The 25,089-nt window shown below is 25.0% G+C and overlaps 1 protein-coding gene and 1 long non-coding RNA gene across 4 annotated transcripts; one reads left to right on the top strand and one right to left on the bottom strand.

Moving 5' to 3' along the window:
- Window positions 1–7,871: 7,871 nt before the first annotated feature.
- LOC136083888 (histone-lysine N-methyltransferase Set8-like) lies at window positions 7,872–12,653 on the bottom strand. Of its 3 annotated transcripts, none has more exons than XM_065803807.1 (7): window positions 11,698–12,653; window positions 11,201–11,251; window positions 9,906–10,002; window positions 9,240–9,405; window positions 8,967–9,159; window positions 8,856–8,894; window positions 7,875–7,936 (listed from the first exon to the last, which is right to left on the bottom strand). In XM_065803807.1, exons 1-7 carry the CDS (start codon window positions 11,896–11,898, stop codon window positions 7,931–7,933), a joined length of 753 nt encoding a protein of 250 aa, XP_065659879.1. In that variant the 5' UTR covers window positions 11,899–12,653; the 3' UTR covers window positions 7,875–7,930. The 3 variants fall into 3 exon arrangements, with proteins under 3 accessions (XP_065659880.1, XP_065659879.1, XP_065659878.1); XM_065803806.1 differs by lacking the exon at window positions 7,875–7,936 and adding an exon at window positions 7,954–8,165; XM_065803808.1 differs by lacking the exon at window positions 8,856–8,894 and having other exon boundaries at window positions 7,872–7,936.
- Window positions 12,654–16,191: 3,538 nt separating this feature from the next.
- Window positions 16,192–19,431, top strand: LOC136083889 (uncharacterized). The gene is made up of 4 exons (XR_010640178.1): window positions 16,192–16,457; window positions 16,663–16,694; window positions 17,556–17,644; window positions 18,378–19,431. It is a non-coding gene; the product is annotated as an uncharacterized LOC136083889 (long non-coding RNA).
- Window positions 19,432–25,089: the final 5,658 nt, after the last annotated feature.

Genomic DNA, 25,089 nt, shown 5'->3' with positions numbered 1-25,089 from the left:
CTTATATAAAGTCCGTTTAAATTATTGGAGGTTTTAAACTAGCAAGATTTTCAAACTCCTCTATTAGCTTTTTTAACTAGTTGAAACAACTTTTTTTAACAATAATAGTTTTTCAAAGCATTAAATATATTCTAAGAAAATATTTTTATTTCGATTAAAACACTTGATTTTTTTTTGTCATTTTTATATTTATAAACTTATTCGTATTTTTATTTATGGTTTTCATGGTATTTTTATTTATTAATTTTCATGGTTAAAATTTTTATTATCAAGCTATTGTAAATTTTAAATCAATTTATTACGTTTTTAACAAAAAAAAGAAGGAGATTGAAACTGGTAGCTTGAATAAAAACTTACTCTGTAAGTGACTTGTGTTTCATACATTTTTTAACTCTCAAGCATGTTTACTTGACCCACATAGTAAGTGACCGGGGCCCCGGCTAAAAACAGAGGTTTTTGCAAACCCGGCCCCGGAAAAACAAATACGATTTGCAGGGGTTACTAGCCGGAACTGGATTTTTGTTGCTGTTGTTGTTGCGGTTTTTTTTTATTTTGTTCAAGTTAAAATTTGTTATGAAAGTTTAAGAAAATATAAGAAAAAGTCACAAAAATAATATATACAAATATAATATAATTCATAAATATTTATAATGACAATATAAGAAAGAACAAAGTAGATCAGATAGATATATGGTGTCTTTAAAAGATAGGAAAAAAAACAATGATCTTAGAGAGAGTATGAGAGTAGTATTTATATTTATAGTGTGTATCAGAGAAGATGATAATAATGCCAATGATTAAGATGATGATGATCATTATCATAATCATCTTTATCATCATCATCAACTGTATGCTTGAGGATGATCATGATGATGATGATAATGATGATGATGATGATGATGATGATGATGATGATGATGATGATGATGATGATGATGATGATGATGATGATGATGATGATGATGATGATGATGGTATTATGATGCTGATGAAGATAATGATGATGATATTATGATGATGATGATCCTGATGATGTTGATGATGATGATGATGATGATGATGATGACGATGAGATGATATATATACCTTTATATAAAATATATCATGAATTTTAAATAACAATAATATATTTATAAGGAATATCAATGGTAATGCAGCCCCGGTCACAAACCCGGCCCCGGCTATGTTTTATCAAACCCGGCCCCGGTCAAATATCAACCCCGGTCGCTTACTAGACTCACAGTTTGTAGCCTAATTAGATTTTATTACAACGTTTTGTTACTAACTATTTCTCGCGACTAAGCAAAACCATGAAAATATGTTATCTTATAATTATATTATGCATGCTATATATGATTGTGTTTGTTTTACATATATGATATGTATGTTTAGATATATAACAATAACCTTACTATTAACATACAACTTATATTTGTCTTGATTGGGTATACAACAATATTTTTATATATCTTATTAAATCAATGGATAATAAAATATTTCAAAAAATTATTCAAGATGAACCCGTTGGAGGGAGAATATTTATATTGGAAAAGAATGTTACAAAGGTATATAAAAAATTTATATAGTTGTTTAGATTTTTTTAAATAAGTGTTACTTCTTTTTGAACATATGATTTTTGTATAAGTATTATAAAATGTCATATTTACCTATTATAGAATCTTATATATCAGATGACCAATGGTCATCTGAAAAATAAGATTTTTTAACATGCATCTGTTTTGTGCAAGAGCTAAATAAAATTATAACTTAAAGTGAATTCCTAAATAAAAAGATAAGGCGTAACGTATTCCGAAACTTTCTTATTTTTGTTTAACAATTACCTTTTTTTTTAATTTTATGTAGACTGTTTATCTCTATGAATTTTTGACACCAGACAATTAAAAGTTAGAAATTAAACAGTTAAGCATTTAGATAAAGAAAAAAGATATCATTAATAAAAAAAAGTAATTTAAGTGGTCACAAATTGCTATTGTCTGAAAGAAGTTGGCAATCTTGAAATTTTTGAATTAAGGAAATTGCAATGGTTTTTTTTTAGGTATTAGATAAATATTGCTTGTTAAATTAAATAATTTTTAAAAATAAAATATTTCACTTATAACTATTTAGTTGTAAATTTAAAACGCCAGATTATTTAAATGCTATGTAATCAATGAGTTGAAACTTAACTTACAACTGATTTTAAACTTTTTTATATTTAAATTACTTGCAAACCAACGTTATTGAAAGAAATTTATTTTTCTAAATCTATCTTTGAATTTTCTTAAATTTTGTATATTATTTTTTGTGTAATTGAACATGTCTTTTAAGCACTCACTAGGACTAGTATTTAAAGTTATAATTTCCCAAAACTAATCAAATTACCATCAGACTAATTAAATTTTTTTATTTTATTCAAAAAGTTGTTCAAAAACCATACTGTATAGAGTTAAATTAAAAAACTGTTCTTTTTAAATTAAAAAGCATGATAAACTTTACTAAGAGTTTTATTTTTTAAAAAGGCATTTTTTTAAATTCATTATTGTGATTTTTTTTAATTAACTATTTTTGAAACGTTGGCAAAATATTATAAAGATATTTTTGTTTGAAAGTTATTGAATTAATTGAATATTAAATGTTAAATAAAAATAAGTAAGACTTATTTTTATTTCAAATAAAATACTTATTTATATTTAATATTTATTTTAAATGAATAATTATTTTAAATAATTTTTTTTTTCATAATTATATATATTAAATAATTATTTCAATCAAGTATTAAATAATTATTTCAATAAAGTATTATATAATGCCTTGTTTATGAATCGTTTAGTTCTTTGCATTTCAATAAAGTAGTTATAATGCCTTGTTTATAAATTGTTTATTTCTTTGCAAATCAATGTTTAGTTCTTTGCAGTTCAATTCTTTCCAGTTCTTTTAAACTTCAATTGAGTTCTTTTTATTATGCAAATGTAATGGTTATTTACAAAGTATGACAAAATTTAACTTTTAGTTGAAATTAAAAGATTATTAGTACCTTGTGTACTTTAAAAATAATCTCTAACACTAATTAGTTTACACTATGTTACTCTATAAATTTTTAATGATGTTGAAATTTTTTTGTAATGTTTAGCATTTTTATTTTTAATGATATAATTTTTTTTTAACTTTTGAATTCTTTTCATTATTTTCAAGTCTATATTTATATACAAATCATTATCACCATAAAATTTTCTATTATAATCTATCTTCAAAAAAATTAAAGAGGCAGGAGGAGAGCTGCTTTTTCCCCCACAAAAATCAAACAATCCAACAAATTTGAGTTGATTCAACTCCTGTTTAATACGTTTTCTATAAGTCAGATGCCAAATTTTATCAATTTTTTTAATCAGGACTAAGGGCCCCAAGGTCAAAGTTGATAGACTCCAGAATATTCTTTTTTTTTAATCTTTAATTAAAAACTAAGCTAAACTAAACCTAAGAGAATTTAAAAAAAAAAAAACCCAAAAAATAAAAAAATAAAAAGTAGTTTTTTTTCAATTACATGTAATCTTATTTTTTATAGATGTTTAATATAAATATTTCAAAATTGTTTCTATGGTTAATTGTATGAACAACAACAACTTTAAACAACAGTTTTGTTAAAGCAAAATTAGTGCTAAAACTAACGTCATGTATCCTCAAATTGTCCTGTCTAAACACTCTGTAATAAAAAGTACTGGTTTCTACCACCATTAAAATAACTTTTTAAATGGTGGCAACAGTTTTGTTTTTCTAAATATGGTTTAAAAATTACTAATAATACTGCAGTAAAATTAATTTTTTATACAATATAAAAAAATTAATATTAGTGCAACTAAAGTTTTTTTTAAGTTTCTTATTTCAATTTTTGCATACTCAAACATAAACAAAATGTTGTTACACTCAAGTGATGAAATAAAATTAATGTAAATAAATAAAACAGTTTCATTATTTTGTTATCTATGTTATAATATACACAAACCTCTGTGATTGGCAATGCAGGTAATGTTTCTTCCACTGGAATCTTTTTTTCGATACCTAAAATGGCTAAATTGAATAAAAAAGATTAATACCTATATTGAAATTAGATCTTTTTTTCAAACTCATTTTTATGATTCAGTTTCAATTGTCCTCAAATCAACTTCATTTGTTTAAAAACAGTTACTTTAACAGTTTTTGTTAAAATATTTTAGTGTTAATTTATAATATAGTACTTAATATTATTTGTGTGTGAAATAATACTAAAAATACTAGATAATAATACTTAGTGTGTGTCTTGTTAGTGTGTATGTGTTGTGTATAATATAGTACTTAGTATTCTTTGTGTGTGGGATAATACTAATAATACTTAGTGTGTATGTTGTGTTTTATTACTTATTTTAGAAGTATTTATGAAAAAAATTTAAACTATACCTTCTTTGATTTCTTCAACCAAAGTTATGTTTTTTGAAGAACAATCTTGATCCTAATTTATTACATAGAATTGTTTTTGAGCCAAAAATATATCAAAAACTTTATCTTGGTTAATTAAGAATACAAAATCTAAAAATCGCATTATTTTTTTTTTGTTTTTAAACTAAATCCTAAACTGATTTCATATATTATACAGTAGTGGTGTAGTGGTAGAGACTAGCTTTGTTTCAGTGACGAGCTGAGTTTCTCAGGCATTCCATCTATAAAATTTTTTTTTTAGTTTAGTTTTTTTATTTTTTTATTCTGTGGTTACAACCCTTTCCCAGCTCTTTAACTTTAAAACACAGACCTTTGCAAAATAGGCAGCTGTTAAGCCAATTAGTTTGGCCAAGTTACTACCAGCAACCCAATTACAAGTTGGACCCAGTACTACCAGTGACATAGTAACAATTGAACTTGGAACTTCTTTGCAAAGCAAGGGCTTGACCACTAGTCCACTATTATATTGACCACAACACCACAATTACATTAACGTAAACATTAATGTAACATACAAATAAAATTAGAACACTTTTTTTGTATTTCAAGCTAAACAAACTTAAACCTCTAAGCTTGTATTATGAAATGACGAGTTAGATATTGCACATTCCACACAAAAATCGATGTTTAAATCTGTAAAACAGTTTCAGAAAACAATATTTTTCCATGTTATAATTAATTCCTAAACTTTTTTCTATAAAAACTTTTTTTAAAAGATATACCTTCTGATGGTTCACTATCTGGTGCATTATTTTTTAATGTAGAAGAACAAGCCTATATACATATAGATATAGATATATATGTAAACAACTTTAAAATGTATTCTACAAAATAGAGTGCTCAATGTTCTTTAAAGAACAGAGCAATTATAAATTAATTTATATATTATATATTTACGTATATATATATAAATTAATTTATATATATTTACGTAAATAGGTAAATATGCATTTATTTATTTTCTTTGTTGAGGATAACAGGATATGTAAATTTAGGACCCTAATATCAATAAAGTATCTTATGAAAACTCTATTCATAAGTACTTAGCAATTTTGAAATCCTAGATTAACATTACATGGGTTTGCTGAACATATGAACATATACTTTTTCACGTCTTTTTTAGTTCTGCTGTTATCAATTTGATGTTGTTTTACCAATCACAAACTGATCAACTGAGTTAATGGCAGAGTTGGTAAGATTGATTTAAACTTGTAAAGATAATGCACAGCTTTTGTTTTACTTTTAGAGAGTTTGCTATTTTAAATTCTGTCATAATGTCATCATTGAAATCTGATTGCCAGATTAATTAAACACTGCAGTTTTTATTTTAAAACATTTCTCAGGAAAGCTGTATATACACATATACACATATATGTATATACACATATACACATATGTGTATATGTGTATATACAGCTTTCCTGAGAAATGTTTTAAAATAAAAACTGCAGTGTTTAATTAATCTGGAAATCAGATTTCAATGATGACATTATGACAGAATTTAAATTAGCAAACTCTCTAAAAGTAAAACAAAAGCTGTGCATTATCTTTACAAGTTTAAATCAATCTTACCAACTCTGCCATTAACTCAGTTGATCAGTTTGTGATTGGTAAAACAACATCAAATTGATAACAGCAGAACTAAAAAAGACGTGAAAAAGTATATGTTCATATGTTCAGCAAACCCATGAAATGTTAATCTAGGATTTCATGGGTTACATGTGTATATACAACTTTTCCTTTTCAATAATTAATTTTTTATAAAAACTTTAAAGTTTCTAAAAATTTTTTGGATGTTAATGCAGGATTTCAAGTTTACATTGTATGGGTTATTACTAGCATGTACTGTCGCCCTTGAAAAGGATTATCATATTCATAGTAATATTATCATTAGATATTTCATTGGCATTTGGGTCCTAAACTGAAAAACTGCAATAAAGCTAAAGTAAAAGAACATAAAATTATTTATTGTACTTTTTTTATTTATTTGCTGTTTTAATAGAGATACTAGATAATTAATAATTGCAAAATTTTTTGTTTCAGTGCTTGTTTCGACAAAAGCTTTTAATTTTAATTAAAACTAATAACTGGTTTATTATTTTACTTAAGTCTTTTATTTAATATCATTATTAATATATTATTAAATGGAATTAATATCTCTTGATTGTCTAAACTTATAAAAATAAGAATAAAGTAACACTAAAATTGAAGTAATGTGGACATAAGCAAAAATTAAATAGGATTTTACACTTCTGCAAGTTTTAAATAGTATGGAATGACTTATTTTCTACTTTAAAGAAAAAACTTGTTTAAAGAAAAAACTTGTTTTTTGCAAATTCATTGTAATGAACCATAATTTTAATGATTTAGTTTGTGGTAATTTACTTAAAGCTTAAACTTAGATCACTATATATTTTTTAATTAAACATGTATTTTTATATTTTCCAATTCAATAAGATAGAAACACAAACCTCAGAACTTGTTAAATTAGCTATAGCAATTTTCAGAAAAAAGTGTTTTTCTTCATTATCTAAATCTATAAAAAAAAATCATTTTTAATAGGCATAATATACATTAAAATAGAAAAAAATGTAATGGTTTTCTATAAAAATTTAACATAAAAAAACCAAAGTTAAATAGAAGTAAAAACTCTTATAAAAAATAAATTCACTCATATCATACTAAGCGATTATAGCTATTTTGAGGGTTGAGAAGCAATACCTTGTATCTGCCAAAAACTAAACTATTCAGGAGAGGATTTAAATGGTTAGATCTATACTACAACAAACCATGTAAACTTTTTTTAAATATATATGATACAAGGTGTTGCAGAATAATTTAGAAATGGTTTAATACAGCAAACCTCAAGTATCATTATAACCATCATTATAAATAGTTTTTTGAAAAATTTCTAGCTTGTTAAAAAGTAATTGTATTTTTTATTTATATTTATATTATGCAAATCTGTCAAATCAAAAATTTGTGTCAAACCATAGAAAAAATTGCTACATTAAAGTAAATTTTTTAAACAATACCTAGTTGGGTTTCGTCATCTAATTCAGTGTCCTTTGTTATAGAAAAACAATTGTGAACCTAAATATTTATGTTTATTTATAAATGTTTATGTTTATTTATTTTAATAAAAAGAAAGCTTTAATTTACATGTTATGTTTGAAATTTATAAAATGTCAATACTTGTTTATTGCTAGAATAAATATTTTTTGGTGCTCTTCTTTTAATTTTTGCATTCTCAATGCAAAAATTACATAATCAAATATAAACAAAATGCTTACTTTTTGCATACTTAAATATAAACACAATGTGGTTTTGTTTAAAAGATAAAAAAGCGAAAATAAATAAAAAAGTTTCACTATTTTTTTATCTATGTTATAATATACACCCACCTCTGTAATTGGCGATATTGATAATGTTTCTTCCAATGGAATGTTTTTTTCAATACCTAAATCTGTTAAATTAAATAAAACAGATTAATACATATTTTGAAATTAGATCTTTTTATTCAAACTCATTTTATTGTCAATTTTTCAATCTCATTTTAATGTCAAATTCAGAGTGTTGTTTTTTATTTTATCAATTTCTAGTAAAAACTTTGAAATTTTTGTGAAAAGAATTTAAACTATACCATTTTTGATTTCTTCAACCAAAGTTATGTTTTTCGAAGAACTATCTTGGTCCTAGTTTTGAATATTATAACACACTTATTATTTTTTTAACTGAAAAGTTTACTAAAACTAATAAAAATTTAAGTTAAGAATTTATCAAGAACTGTTTCTTGGTTACCGGACACAATATCTAAAAATTACATCATTAACTTTTGTGTCTTTTTACTAAATCATAAACTGATCTTATATATTATGTAGAGACCTTGTTCAAATATATTTTTAGTTTTGGAGTTAAAGAGTTAGGAGAGGATGGTACACACAGTATTAAAAAAAGGAAAAGAGTAGCCTATTCGACAATAGAGACCCTTTGACCTTGGTGAGATAAACAGAAAAAAAAATTAATAAAGCATATGTGATGGTCCTCCATCAACTGTTATCTCGCTCTTTAACTCTATTTTTTGTTTTGAATGTAACTCCAACTTAATAGTGGTTGCTTGCAGCTTTGTTGAGAGTGAATTTGATTAGAAAAAAATAATAATAAGAAGAAGAAGCAGGTTTTACTTTTCTGGTCTCTGTTATAGCTGACTTAGTGGCACAAGACATGTTTAAGACATCTAAAATGTGTTTTAAAACTTATTAATATATTTTATAAACATATAAAACAGGTCTTGTGCCCTTAAGAGACAGAAACATAATTTCAGAAATTAAATTTTAGTCTATTTTTAAATATATTTCATACATCATTTTTACATAGTGGTTTACCTTTGATTTATTTCTTTTTTGTTGTTTTCTTTTAAACTCCTGTAAAGACGTAAAGAAGTAGATGTCAAAAAAAGTTTAATATAATTTTTAAAATGTATTTTTAAAATTTACCTCAGGATGCCATGATAAATTATCAACACCATAGAAATACAGTATTTCTTCATTTGGTTCAATATCTTTTAATGCAAACAAGCATAATGATGGAGTGTTTTTGATTAAAACTTTTTTCATCACAGCTTTCGGAAAATATTTAGAATCATTAATGTAACGTCCAACATAATTTAAATGTAATGTGGCATCAATACTAAACAATTTCAACAAAGTTATTATGTTCTCACCATCAATTTTTTTAACACAGTATAATTCAATAAAATTTATAGTTACCTGTATTCAATATTATTGTGTATAAAGTCATAAACGTAGCTACCAGCGTTTGTTTCTTCGTAATGTTTTATTTTATCATTCATTTCCTTTTTTGGCACTAAGTCTCCTCTATATTGAGCAATGAACTGACCTTTATAAATTTTTTCAAAAGAAAAGACGCCAAAACCTTTATTTAAAAATGACAAAGATATAAAGAAGTTTTAACAGCTCTTTACAAATCATAAAATAATTTGGAAAGCAATACTGTACATTTTATTGGTACACCTTTATTTGACTTTAGGACACCTTTGGAATTTTATTTTATTTTTATTGGGACATCTTTGTTCTATTATATATATTTATATAATATAAATATATGTGTAAGTGCGTTATCTCAAATTGCCACTTCGTTTTGATTTAGCTGCTTTTTTTTCTTTCAAAAGCTCCTTAAGGCATATAATCCCTTGTTTCTCCTATTTTAAAAATGTTAATCTATTTTTAGTATTTCCAAAGAATCATAATTTTCAATTGTTGTAAGCAAAATCAAATAATTAAATAAACAGGTCCTTTATTGTAAAAATTAGCTTTAATCATCCAAATTATAATTGAAAAAAACGTTGGAAAAATATCAAGTTATGCAATTTTATGATAAATTGAACACATTAATAAAAATAATACTCTATTTACCTTTTGTTTTGTCTATTAGTTTTTTGTATAAATTCTCTGGGTCTTTTTCCATTTCTATATAGCTCTTTGCAGTTTCAATTGGAGAAAGGCGTCTTTTCTGTAAAAAGTGTTTTTGAATTATAATTTTATTATTATCTATATTTTTATATTAATACTTTTTTTAGAATCAAATTATTAAATTAATTTTTTTTTTGACATAAAAAGCATTTTTTTTTTTGAATGTTGCTTCAAAGTGTTTTAAAGGTATGTTTTTAACACCAAGTTATTTTGTGTGTAAATAAAAATAAAGGTGGGGTTAGTATATTTTAAAATGGCATAAGGTATTAAGTTATACATAAAGTAAGTTATCCCAAAAAACAATTTTTTTTAGTTTTGGTGGATTCAAAATATCTGTTATTTGATAAATATTAGATCAATAAAGTATACCAGAAAAATGAATTTTTATGCTTAAAAGCTTAAGTGTATTGAATTGTTTTTAAAATCTAAACTTTTAACAATCAAAAAAAAATTAATTTATAAAAATTTCTAATTATGTTCTGAGTTAATTTTTTATGATTACATCATTTATTCAAATTGGTATAATAAAAAAAACATGTTTTGATACAGATGTATGAATGTTTTGTTTTACTAATCAGATTCTTATTAAAATGCACCCTTATCAAATATGTTTTAAAAAATCCTTCGAAAAGGGTACACTTATTAAAGTAAATATTGCAGTCCAAATCAATATTATTTATTTATTTTGAAGAGAACTGTGATTTATTGTGAAAAATTAAATAGAAAACTGTAAATAAACAAATACTGTAAAATACTTGAAATTATATTAACTATTATATACTGATAGCGTATTTAACAAAGTTTTGTTCATTGTTTAACCTCCGATTATTTTAACCGTTTTGAAATTGCATCTAGTCTATTGAGAAAACAATGGTACAAATATTTTATTAAATGTCCATTCTTGATCCACAATAGTTACAAAGAATGCAAAGTTAATCTAAAATCAAAATGTTTTTATGTTTTCATCTGAAGTAGAAGAAAATATTACGTCTAGTTTCATCTGACCAAGTGGTCTTTCCTCACACAATAACCTTCCCAAACAGCGACAACTATTTTTATTATAGTAATTTATATCATTCCATGGATGGAATGATATAAATTACTACAATAAAAATAGTGTTGAGTTTTTACTTCACCTTGTTTTCAATATTTCATGGTTTTTATATTCATAGATTATTATTTTTATTTATTATTAAGTTATTTTTCAATTTTTAGGAAATTTAACAAAAAATACTTACACTGATAAATTCACTTCCCTTTTCATTTATTGAATGAAACGCTTTCAATAGCTAAAACATTAAAAACATTTATTGTAACCTTTTTATTAATATTTTTAAGTTGTTTTTTTAATTAGTTTAATTAAATTTTATTATAAAATAATATTTTAATTATATTTTGCTAGTGCTAAATATTACATTATGTATATTAGCGCTTATAGGAATTTTAGGTTTCCAATTTTTAACTCTAAACTGTTGTGGAATCACAGATGTCAAGTATGTCTGTGAAATCACAATACTATTAGCTTAATTGCTTCCCAAGAGTTTACAATGTGTTCCTTTTTTTTAATTTTTTTTTAGAATATTAATTTTATGTCATATTCTTATTTATAACATTCTTATTTTGTAAATTTTATTGTACAACTCATAGGAAATGTGTTTTTTTTATCAGAAAGTCTCTTGGAAATCTTTAATATGTAAAAATATTTTGATAGTTACAAATTAAAAAAATCATTTACACTTTTCATTGATAATCTTTCTTCTGGTGATGATTTCCAACCTAATTTTATTGCTTTTGTTATTTTTTTAATATCTTTTTCATTGTTTTTGTAAAGAAAACTAAGTATACAAGTATCTGGTCTTTCATTGTTTTTAATGGCTTGGAGGAGTAAAACATCATTGATTATAGGAAGATTTTTTTCTTGAAATAAAAAAGGCATAAATGTCAGTTAACACCGAAAGTTTATTTGTATTTCGATCTAAAAGCTCTGGCGCTACATAACATATTGTTATTCCTTTTAAGCTGTCATTGATAGTGCATGTGACTGTGTTTTTTATTGTTGTCATATCACCAAAATCTGATATTTTTATTATCAAATTTTGAATGGAACCACAGACCAACATGTTAGTTGGCTTAATGTCTCTATGTATAATGTTTTTTTCGTGGAGGTACATTATTCCTTCGCAAGCTTGCGTTAAATATGATGTTCTTTCAGTTAAATTAAAGTATTCATTGTCATTAAAAATATTTATTAATTCTTTTAGAGAATAGACAAAAGTGTCATGGACATGAACACAGCATATTTCAAAACACAGAGCTGTTGGTCGAACACTGTACCCAATAAAGTTAACAATATTTTTATGCCAAATTTGTCTTAGCTCTTCACAGACTGTAAAAACTTGTTTTTTTGAAAACTGTGTCTTGAAAACTTTTACTGCTAACTGCTGTTTCCTTATGTTTGATTGGTATACTTTAGCAGCGCTGCCTTCACCAATTAGCTGGTCAAAGTTAATTGATAGTTCTGGGATCTCCAGGTGTTGCACTTTTTTTTCCAATTCGCTAATTTTAAAAGTAAAAAAACTCATTTTTTTTCAGATACAAACTGTACAAAGTTAGCTGTGTTGATAAATCAGGTTGCTGATCAGACAGCTGATGCACAATCCAAATAGCTAAAGAAATAAAATGTCATATTCAATTAATAGTATTTTCAATCATTGAAACATCTTAAAATCATTTTTTTTTTAAACATGTTAAGGTGAATGTTTATAAAAAAAGAAGCTAAGTTTCTGCTATTTTAATAAGCTATATATATTTTGGGATTTGGTGATTTTTTTCTTGTTACAATATAGGGTATTTTTTATAGAAAAATTTCAATTTATAAATCCAAAATAATATTTTTTTAAAAACACACATAAAACTATTTAATTCAAGTGTGGCTTTTGGTCAAATGCGCATTTTTTAACAGCTGTTTTATCATAATTTCAATAGGATTTAATATGCTGTTATTAGTTTTTATACTTGATTTATAGTGAGAAATAAATGAAAAGCTCGTTTTCGACATCAAAATTTGCTGGATCAAAGATTTTCGAAGCCTGTTTACACTGAAAGTTTTTGTTTTTATCAGTGACTGAAGTAATTATTTTCTAATTTTTAAGGCCTATTTTCACTAAATTTTTTTTTAGTTTTTAGATATAAATTTTTTGTTGATAACAATTAAAAATTAATATATGGGGGGTGGGGGATCTTAATAAACTTAGGATGGATGGTTTAATAACTTTTGGGAAATTTATTAAATTTCCCAAAAGTTATTAAACTTTCTCCCTCCCCCATTTTATCAAAGACTCAAGATTTTCTTTTTATCTATTATTTTATATGTTTTTATCTTTTTTTTTTGATTTAACTCTACCAATTAAAAAAAAAATCAAAAATATATATAATGATCAGATGAAAAGATAATTGTATTATTACCCGACTAAATCAGCTTTTAGTTTGTTTAGTCGGTAATAATAAAATTTTTTAGTTACAATTACATTTTTTAGTCAGTCCGCTTGCATATTTTGAAACCCTATACATACTCAGAAAAAGCAGAAATATGAGCAATCTGATTTGCTGATTTTGAAAGAGAGGCAAGTGCGCTTTTGTTGAAAAATATAATTAAAATCAAAGCAAGCAGATTTAAGAAATAAATTTCAAAGAAATGATAAACTAAGTTTATCAATACAAGTCTTGTTTTATTTATTTTATTTTAGTACTCTTTAGAGCATTTAATATCAAAATCAATCGGTATCAAAATCTGTTTGAACAAGAGAACTTTCACTCGTAAAATCTCAAATTTTTAATAAAGTTTATCTGGTCATGGAGATTTTATCTGTTGTTAATTGTATGCAATAAAAAATGTTTTTAAAATAAATTAGAAAAAATCTATAAATATGTTTCTCATAAAATATATTGTCCTTGGCCTTGAAGCATACTCAAATACAAAGTTTATACACAGTTTTACCAGACTACTGGTGAAGATATGCAGTTTTACCAGACTACTGTTGAAGAACTTTATTTATTTGATTATAAAGTGTCGAGCATTAGAGTCGTTGATTATAAAGTGTCGAGCATTAGAGGGTTTTCAAAAAGAAAATTGTACTGATTGCAAAACTAGCTTACATAAGCCACATGAATATATGATTTCTAAGAAGATTTTGTTTTCCTATATTGTTTCAACCTTAATTTTGATGAAACTGATATCTTTTTTATTACATAACTCTAATAAAACATCATCCTTAAACCATTAAACACTTTGTGAAGATTTAAAAGGTTTGGCAGGCTACCTTTACTTATATAAAAAAGATGAATTTTGGATATTGACACTCTATTTGGAAATTTAACAAAATAAGTAAGTTTCATGTTTTCCTTTTGAACAGTAATTGTTTGTACAGTTGCATATAAACACTGACATTACTAGCAAAAAAAATTATTGATGGATTATGGCATCAAAAAAATGCAAATGGTTGTGTCCTTTTTTTTGTATTGTAATAATTGAAAAAAAATTAAACTAAAAAAACTAAGTTATAAAAATTAGACAAATTTATTGAAAAAGAGTAATGAATAAAAGATAATAAAATTATTAGAAAACGGAACTGATTTTTTGACAAACCTAACTAAAGCCATTTTAGGTTAAACAGCAATGTTTTTTTGTTTAATCTAAAATGGCTTTAGTTAGGTTTTAGCCTTCATGATTATTAAAAATATTTATTTATTGTAGTAAAATTATCTGAGGTATCATTATTCCAGAGCTAACAAATTTTTATTTTTGTTCTTCAAAAGTATTTAATGTAAAATAATGTTATATGATAATCTAGTAAGTATAAATTTATTAAAGTTTATTCTTTTATTTAAAATTATTTAAAATCCATTGCTGTTAGAGGGTAATTTTTCATTATTTTCTTTACCAATCATAGAATACAATAACCAGTATTTTGTTCAATTTAACAGCTATATCTAACAAACATGTGTTTTGTCTGTAAATTCTTTAAATATGTAATAATGTAAATTCTTTTAATGTGTAATAATTTAAATTCTTTTAATATGTAAATTCTTTAAATAGTACATTCAACATGATTTTGCATGTGTGCAATTTTCTTTTTTCTACCTCTTTACCCTTAGGTTTCCATTAAGGTGGGCATGTTAAGAGTTATTTCATTAGGTGATTAACTAACTTTTTGCAATTACTATATACTATAAATACAAATATTTGGCAATTTAAACATCAATTTTTTTCTGATAATTTATAATGCTACAACGTTTTTTAATCTGTTAATTACTTGTTAATTATAAAAATCTTTTATTTTTATAGAGTTAAACATTTAAGTTTTTGCAAAAAGAAAATTTTTACTGATGTTCTAAAGAATTAGCTTACATGTTCCATGTGAATCTTTTTAACCTAAATTTTGAGAAGGCTGGTTAGGGGAACTTCTAAAGGAATACTTTTAAATTCTCCATAAAAGTGTGGTATGTTAAGAGTTATTTTTTTACCAAAAGTTTTGGTAATCATTTCGCTATATCAAAACAAACTTGTAGACATCAGGTCATAGACTTAATGCTACACTGTTTTGTTAATCTTTTATTGCAATACAATACTTAGGCCAATCCAAATCAGCTATTGCTTACAATCGCTTTTAATTTGAGAATATTGCAAATTACCTAGGCTAGCTATAACAACCAACTACCAATTTTCTCAAAATTAAAGTTTTAGTAATGTATATAATTTATATATTATATAATTTATATCTTAATTACTCCAATTAAGACAAAGTTCTAAAAAGCTATAAGGTAATTTTATTTTTATATTTTTCTAGCTGAATGATAGAACTGAATGTGAAAAAAGTTATAGCAAGTTACTAATATTCTATTTATTTTATTGAATTATAAAACTGTTTTGAAAAATCTATCGTATGAGAATCGCAGCATAGTCAAATTTCATCATTTGGTTTCATCGAAGTTATTAAAACCGTTATTAATTTTATATCACAATTATCAAACCGTTAGAGAAACTAACTATTTTTTCAAAACCTTTGTTTTTCAAGAAAATGTTTTGAAAAGCACGGATGTTTTGATTTGAAAAATTTTGTAAAAGTATAACTACTTTAATGAACAAAATTTTATAGAAAAATCAAATTTTCGGTTATTATTATTTGATTTTTTTATGCGATTATTTTTTTTTAATTTTTTTTTTGTAAGCATTCAATTCGCTTTTTGACATTTTTTTAATATTTTAACAAACGTGTAATGCCTCTATTTCAAAATCAATTAATCAGATTACGCTTCTTCTGAGCCTGTATAGGGTTTCACAATATGCAGCCCGCTTCATATAAACAGCCTCTTAGTTACGATTCTGTAAAATACACTTTTTATTTTTAACTTCGTTCGTTCGCGTTCCTTAAGTAGGAACTTCGTTAACTTCGTTAACGCGTTCCTTAAATAGGAAGAATCATACGCTATATACAAGTAAGTATTGTTTAATCTTAAATTATCATTTGAATCGTTTAAGTTTTATGTAGAAATGTTTAATAATTTAAAAATCTATATTAATTTTATGTAGAAATGTTAAGATTTATGAAAAATGCTAATAGAAATGTTTAATAATTTAAAAATGTTTAAGATATTTTGGTTCGGCTTTGTTTTTTAGAATTAATTTTTTTTTTATTATTAGTTTAAAAGATTGGAGCATTAATAAAGCTTAAGGTTCGTATCTATTTTTTTAATTGCAGTTTATATTGCATCTTCGCAGTTAACGAAAAAGATAATTTTTGTGTTTTATGCAAAAAGTCTAGGGCTTTGTTTGTATTTTTCGTTGTTTATTTATTTATTCAAATGTTTTTTCTTTTAAAAAAAAAATTTTTTAAAAAAGGAATAAATTTTATTATTTGTTTTCAAATAATATTTGTTAACAGACTTGTTTCAGTTTTCTATCGAGCTTACCAATTTTTCAGTATTGTTTTTTAAGTTATTTAATCCATCATAAAGTTTTTGTGATATCAGCCAGTGATCTTTAGTTAATTAAATTAAGTTGAAAAAAAGTAACAAAACAGTAACAGCTAAGTAAATTATTTATTTTTTCAAGAAGAAATAAAAACTTATTTCTTAAAATTTATGTTTAATTTGAATATTTTCTAAATTAAGAGCAATTATATTTATTTATGGAATGAATGAGTTATTTTATTTAAAATATTTATTTTATAAATAAAACACTGCATTGCTATATTTAATAGTGTTAAAGGTGCCTCATTCACGCAGTCTTTGCGCATTATATGTTTGAATATGTTACTGTGTTCACATTAAATATGTTTCATATATTCATAAAAGTTTTTACGCGGGGAGTGTTTTGATTTAGTTAGTTTTTTCTCAAAGTACCGTAAGTTTTATTAAGTCTTTAAGTTTTATTAGGTTATATAAAGATTTGTGTTATACGAAGAATACGTGATATTTACGTAATTATCGATAACCCTTAGTATGTCACGTATTGTTTCAATAGCCATCATAAGATGACATTTTAACTTCAGAGAAACAATTTTAACTTCAGAGAAACAAGTTTAATTTTTTTAGTTGATTAAGAGAGACCTGGCGTCAACATTTGCTAACATTGATCAATCTGAGGCAATCAAAACGGAATGAATCAAAACACAACAACAAAAGTATTATTTTAATATTGCTACCTTTTTCTGTATTTTCAAACATTTTAAATTTTTAAACAAGTAAAATTAGTAGTGAGAATTCTTTAGTATATTGTTATAGTCATAAATGTATTTTTCCTGACTTTAATATCTTATTAACCTATCACGTTTAGTTTATTACCTCATTTATTAAGTTACCTTAAGTAATTGATTTTTCCATTTTGGCATTATAGAGTTATACCACTATTTTAGTATTTTAAATTCTCTATCGTTAGATATACCACAAATTTAATAAATTAATTATTAATGAGTTTTTTTGAAAAAAAAAACTTTTCAACGCAAATATTTGTTCATTATCTCAAAAAGATGTTTTGGACATTTCCCTTGTATGCTGACGATATTAAACTCTTCATTATTTTATTAAATTGTTTTTATGATTGTATAGATCATTTTGAATGTTTTTACTTTTGCTATTAGTTTAGATATATTTTTAGTTGTGATTAAATTATCTTTAAGTAATCATTGTTAGCAAAGATTTTATTTATAAAATATTAATTTAAAAAAAAAATTAAAAACTTGCAATAAAAAAATGTTTTCCTAATCGTTTTTCTTATCGTTGCTTCTTTTTATAAGTTAAGTGTTAATATATGAGGCTAATGATTAGTTGCATTGAGACTTTCTTGCTTCTCCACTATTGTATTATATATTGTAAACATGTTATTAATATTGCTTTTTTTTTTCTTTTTTTTTTTAGGAGTTTGGATATATATAAAGACAAAATTTAGCGACAAACTTCGAGAAAATCTACAACTTAAATATACTGAATTTTTAAAATATCTGCTGAATGAAAAAAATGATATGTGACTGACTGCCGTGTTATTATTCAAGGGCTAGATTGTAATACTTGTCTTTTTTAGCAAAATGGCTTATATTTATCCATATATATTATATATCATCATTATACTTTAAAATGCGTTTAAAAAAATTAGAAGAAATGCTTCAGCGGCAAACAAGTTGTCATTCTTATATAATACGTGGAATATGAAAAACTTTTCAGCAGATTTGTCTTTATTTCTTAGCAGAATTATGTTTTATGTCCTTTTTCGATATTTTGAAAACGTAACGTTATATTTTGCAAAATTTCAATCCAAATGAATCCAAGTCTATTTTTTTGATAATAGTAGGAGCGCGTTTAATATCTGGGGTTGTCCCGTCAATTAATAAAATAAAGAATTTTGAGCACCACCACCATTGTATAATTTGACCCTTAAATTAACCGTTAAAGTGAAGATCTAACCATTTCTTTTTACATTTTTATTATTACCATAAATATGAATAAGGGATCGTTCATAAAGTACATACGCTCGGAGGGGAAGATGGGGTTTGCAATTGGCGTAAATAAGATGGCTAGTGGGTCAATCATAAAAGTAAGTAGACTAAATTTTTAAAAAAATATCATAAAATGTTGGGTGGATGTGTTAAAAGCGGAGGTACTTTTAGGGAGGAAGAAGCATTTTCCCATACACAAAAGAGCGTATGGGAAAATGCGGGGAGGGGAGGTCGAATTAAAAGCGTTCGCGCTTTATGAACAACCCCTGAATATTAGGGAATAATTAATATCAAAAATATAAACAAAATAATGATTTTGTAATTACTTCTTAAGTTCTAATTTATAAACTATCAAAGTTTAAAAAATTTGTAAAAAGTGTAGTTTGGCTTTAGGCACGTCCATTAATTTATCATGTAGATAGATTTAAAAATAATTAACTTAAAAGGTATTTTAAACGCATATATATGTTTATTTATATATATTATAACATATATATGTTATAATATATATAAATATATTACTTTATTAATTTCTTTTATTAACGCATATATATATATTTATGTAAAAAAAACAAAATGTTCTTTAAATTGTAATTAATTAATAAAAATTACTCTTTGTAATGTTAATAATTAATGTAAATTATTTTTTTTATTGTCAAATAAATGAAATTTAAATGAATGCAATTTTACTTTTTTTCTTCCTCTTTTTTTCTTTTTTCTTTCATAAATGGTTTTAAGCAAAAAAAATTTTCCTTTCAGAAATGTTGGAAATTCGATTTAAAAATCTAATTTTTTTGAGCGCCTAAAATATTTCTAATTGGCGGGAAATTTTGGACATTTTACCCAAAGAACCCATACAAAATCCATTCAAAAATTTTATTACCTTGATATAAAAAGGCATTATCGAAAGCAAAGTGTACACTTTGATTTTTTTAATTATATTTATTGTTTCTACTTGAAATAAAGAAAAAATTTTGATCATTAGATCGCATTTTTAACTATAAAGATAATTCAGTTATATCATAATGATAAAAGGAATAATTAAAACTATTAAAAGTATTTAATTTTATATAAAAATAATCAAGTAAATTAAATTTAACAAACTTAAATTGGCGGGAAATTCTTAGAAGTTTTGTCAATTTACAATAAAAATATAGCTTAATCATTAAGTAATTCACTCAAATTGTTTATAAAACTTACAAGCCATTTTTGTAAACTAAGTAGTTTATTTTCTAATATATAGGATTTGGAGTATTTTAAAATCTTTATTGAAGTACTTTTTTATAATGATTTTAAGGTGCTTCACCATTAAACAAGTAAAAAAATTGGTTTTTTCGACTTTTTAAATTAAGTGAAAAGTTGACAGAAGTTTCATGAGGAAAAAAAATACATATCTAAGCTGAAAAACATAAACTTTCTTAATTATTTTAGGTCACTATGTGTTTATTTAAAAAATTAAATTTTATAGAAACATTGCTTAGGGGGAATTTTCTTGTAGTACTTTCTCTAATATATACTTATTTACTGAAACAAATATTTTTAGCCTGGTGGCTAGTACAACCAATTATAAACTAATTTTTATCTTTATTTTCATTTTTTGAAAAAATCACTTTTTGTTCTCAAAGTTTCTCAAATATTTTAAGATATTGTCAAAACGCTTTGAACTTTTTCCAAAAAATTTTAAAATTGGTATGACTACAATGTGAACCTCAGTCAAACATTTACTAGAATATAATTTATTTTTTAATTTTTATGGTAGAGAAGTACTATTTAATCTTAATAAATTTTTAGCATTATTCTTGAAGTAGAGAGGCCAGTTGGGCAATTAAATAATCTCAATAACTACGCGTTGCATGACAAGACATCTAATGAATGAAAGTTAAGTAGTTAAAATGCTCAGGAGAGAGTGATTAGATAGCAATCGACTATGATGCATAGGCACTTTTCTATTTTTAACCAAAAAAATTTGAAAAAAAAAAAAATTATTTTACTCTTAAGTTCTTCGAAGTTTTTATCTGCATCTCTAATGAGTTAATATTTAACAAAATTATAGGTTTTTTATCCAATATCCAACTGTTCTTTTTAAAATTTAACTAATGTGTCACTTAGTCTAATAGGGATAAGTTAAGCATATTTGACAACAATTTATATTTCTTGCTTTTTAAAATTTTCTCTTATATCATTAAAGTGTATAAATTCGCAGCGGTTAGTTTTGATTCCAAATCATAAAGTCGAGGTTCGATACCAACTCTGGCCAGACAAGCAACATTGGTAAGGAAGGAGGCATAAGTTTCCTAGTTAAATGCTCTTACGTTATATGCTTTTCCACAGAGTGGTACTTCGTGACAAGACCGTGAGGACTTCTTGAAGTGCTTTAAGTACCACGCAAAATATAAAAGATTTATAAACTATAGACACGCTTAAATTCTATACCATGCAACTTACGCCTAAATTCTATACCATGCATATTCGTTTATCCATTGATACCCTGTTGAGGCAGGTTGATCAGCCCAATAAACTTTAGACAATATCTACTCAATCAAATGAGATAAAAGTACTTTTTTTAAATTAACATTTCGCAGAATAAACCATAATTCTAATAGGAAAAATTTATTTAAATCCGAAGCACCGTTCATCATCTTTCTTAGATATAGTAAAAGTTTTTTAACAATACCCCTAACCCTGACCTTAATGTGCCATAAATATTGTTTAAACTCTTGAACAATCAAGAGACAAAGAAAATGGTCAGACTTAAAGTTAAAGTTCGAGTTATTGATATTTATGAAAAACCGGATTTAAAGGAAAATTTTAAAAATACTTCGAGTTACTTGAAGTTCGAGGGTTACTTTTATCGGGATTTTACAGTTATACTATATTAAAAAGGTTTTTAAATAAGATATTGAGGAATTTTTAAAGATAAATTTGACAATCTATCACAGAGTAACGTAGAAAAGCATTTAACCAGAAAGTGCACTCCTTCTTTCATATCGGTGTCGCAAGATTGTTTAGCCAGAGCTAACGTCGAACCTCTTGATTATGCGCCATAACTCTACCCACTTCGCCACGGCTACTGTTTTATGAATTTTATTTTTCCAATCTAGACTTAAAATTCTTAAGCTGATTAGATATATAAAGAAAATGGGCAATTTTTAAAGATTTTAAAATATGTTTTACAGCAAGTCAACTAATATTATTCGAAATTCATCATTTATTCAGTATTGTATAATACTTGGATTAGTCAATGAATAAATATTTTTCTTACTTTTTTTTTTTGCACCACATACTCTTCAACGACGGTAGTAGTGTAGTAATAGAGCGCTTGCATCATTAGCTTGAAGTTCCAAATTCGATCCATACCACGTCTAAAAACACTACGCTCAACTTGTTTTTCCGCGTTGCGGTTATGTTTGTCAAGGTTTGTTTATCGGAGTTAAAAGAGTTGAGAGTAGTTTGTTACCACATTAAAAAAAAAAAAAATTAGGCTCCTTGATTTTAGTGGCTGTCTCGACATTGGGGAAATGAATAACATAAAAAAAAAAAAACATTTGATAAAGTTTTTTTTTTTTTATGTTATTCACATTTTTTTTGAAAAGTATAGTTTTTTAAGCAATGCGATAAATTCATATTCATTAAAACACCTGAAAAATTTAGAAACTTAATGAGAAGAATAAAAAGATATATGTTTACATTATTGTATTGTCGTATTTGATAGCAACATCAAAGTTATATCAAAATATCAGTATCATATCTATAAAACACTACTTGTAGTAATATCAACGAGCCTCTCAGCACAAATACAAAAATATTACATTAGTACAAAAAGATTTATGTTCAATTTAGATTTTGACAAACAAAAATATCATATCATTGTGAAAAATCAGATTGTCACGTGACATCAGATTACCCAATTATCATATATCTGATGTATCACGTGGTCTATCAGAATACTCGTGGTAAACCAGATTATCACTATACTTTGTGGTAAGTCTTAAGGTATATAAAAATCAAGTTTAATGTTTACAGTGATTCATAAAAAACACTTCTGAAGTATGAACATTCAAAATTAATAGGGCAACTACGCGAAGTTTTCAAATCTTTTAATTTTTCCAAGCCAGATCTTTGTGATTTAAACTTCCAATTGAGCTGGGTTTTAACTACTGCACGGTCATCATCAAAACCAAGACATTTTTTGATGAAGTCTCAATTCTATTATTGAATTGTCATTTAGTTTAAGATGGCGTTGAAAGTATTTTCTATTCCCTTCTCTGGTGTCTAATGGTAAAAAAAACATTCCAATCTCTAAATACTCAAATTTATATATTCGGATTCCCTATAATTACTTCAATATATTTACACTTCATTACGTTACAATTATGTTACTTAATATAATGCAACGTATAATATATAAAACATAACATTATATAACGTAGTTTAACAAGTTTAACAAAGTAAAATGTAAAAATAAAACAATTGTTTTTTTAAATATAAACATTCTATTGTAAAGGAAACTCCTAAAACACTATGATGTTTTATCGATAAATGATATATCATAGTTTTAGAGATATATCATAGTTTTAAATGATATATCAAGTTTTATATAAGATATATCATAGAGTACCACTTTAAATGGTTAAATAAAATCTAATTTATAAACATATATAGTCAAAAGTGCTTAAAAAATATAAAGTCACATAACTTTTTTAGTATAAATTATATTCTTAAGTTTAATACATCGTGACGTTAGAATTATCTTGTTTTATCTTCACATTTTTTGACTTTTGAGATAAAACGATTAAAAAGAAAGACTTTAGGAGACGGCATATAAATTTTTTTTTAAAACTGTTTTTTTCGCAACTTTTTTACTTCTAACTTAGGTTTCAATGCAATAGAAAAACATTATTCTGAGGTACACAACACTATCAATAACTCAAATTTTTCAAAAAGTGGAGAACAAGATAATTCTAACGTCCACTTGATGTTTGTCGGACATCCACTTGATGTTTGTCGAATGTCTTGAGATGTCCAATGCCCATTGTTCTTGAGTTAAATAGTTTTAAAAGTAACATTTTCAAAAATGTTTATATGCCATTCCCAAAAAAAATGCTTTGGAGGTATGAATACACATATATGTTTATATTCATACCTCCAAAGTTTTTAAGGCCCTAAGTTTAAAAAAACTATCGAAATGCTTTTTATAAAACCGTTTTTAAATTTGGGTCTATTTATAGTCATTTTAAACAACTAGGAATAAATCTAAACTACAAAGTTTTAGCAAACCAGGTGTTTATTAAGTAGGATGCAGCTGCGGAAGGCCTTATTTAGATAAAACAGTTTAAACTTTATCAAGAATATTTTAACTTGCAAAATAATTTAAGATTGTAAATGTGGTTCCTCTATCATATCTTAGCATAAAAAACTCTACCAAGGAGCAATAAAATGGGATACAACACAATTAATCAAATTATCTCATTTCAACATATTCGTTGTATAGGCTAGTTTGGCGCTTAACCATCCATATATACAAAGACTTTGAGAATAGACAAGAAAATTAACAAGACAATAGAACAACGAAAGAAGTTATGAGAGAAGGTTTCAAAAAAGACTTCGAAGCGTAGATAAATGCGCAGTTTTTTTAGAAAATTAAAAAAATATATTGTCAAGATTTTAAAAAGTGCTTTTTAGCTTTATATTTTTAAATAGCAAACTAACTAGTTATTAGCTTTACAGCAGTTTCAAAGACATTAAAACGCCATGTTTTAAAAATGCGTTTTAATGTCTTCAAAACTGGTAATAAAAATTTTAAAGCCAGTTTGTTTTTTTGTTTTTGTTTTGTTTTATATTAGTGTTATACTTGATAACAAGGGTATCTATATTTCCTTCGCCGTGCCGTAGCAAGCCAAAACGACGCCCGGTGCGAGGCTGAAGTTTGACGGTCCCTCCCCCCCCCCCGCCCCTCCATCGAAAAAATAAAAAACTAATAATAATAATAATAAAAGTTCAAGCTAATGTTCATTTTTATTAAACTTCAATAATAACAATGTTTCAATGTTTTTCAAATATAATTTTAAGTTTACTCTTCTGGCCTTCAGTAATGCGAAATCATTTATAACATCTTCATAATTAAGTGAGCTTGTTAG

Source organism: Hydra vulgaris, chromosome 08 (genome assembly GCF_038396675.1).
Source record: "Hydra vulgaris chromosome 08, alternate assembly HydraT2T_AEP".
Taxonomy (NCBI): Eukaryota; Metazoa; Cnidaria; class Hydrozoa; order Anthoathecata; family Hydridae; genus Hydra; species Hydra vulgaris.
The sequence above is the reverse complement of the archived record's forward strand: the minus strand, read 5'-3'. Positions and strand labels throughout refer to the sequence as shown.

What these genes read in the sequence shown, in the direction of transcription:
- LOC136083888 (XM_065803806.1), bottom strand. Translation starts at nt 11,898, where the DNA reads ATGCCTTTTTTATTTCAAGAAAAAAATCTTCCTATAATCAATGATGTT. An exon ending in AGGGAAGTGAATTTATCAGT is followed by an intron (nt 10,003 to 11,200) that starts GTAAGTATTTTT and finishes CACTTTTTACAG; the next exon opens with AAAAGACGCCTTTCTCCAAT. An exon ending in ATTTATCATGGCATCCTGAG is followed by an intron (nt 8,895 to 8,966) that starts GTAAATTTTAAA and finishes ACGTCTTTACAG; the next exon opens with GAGTTTAAAAGAAAACAACA.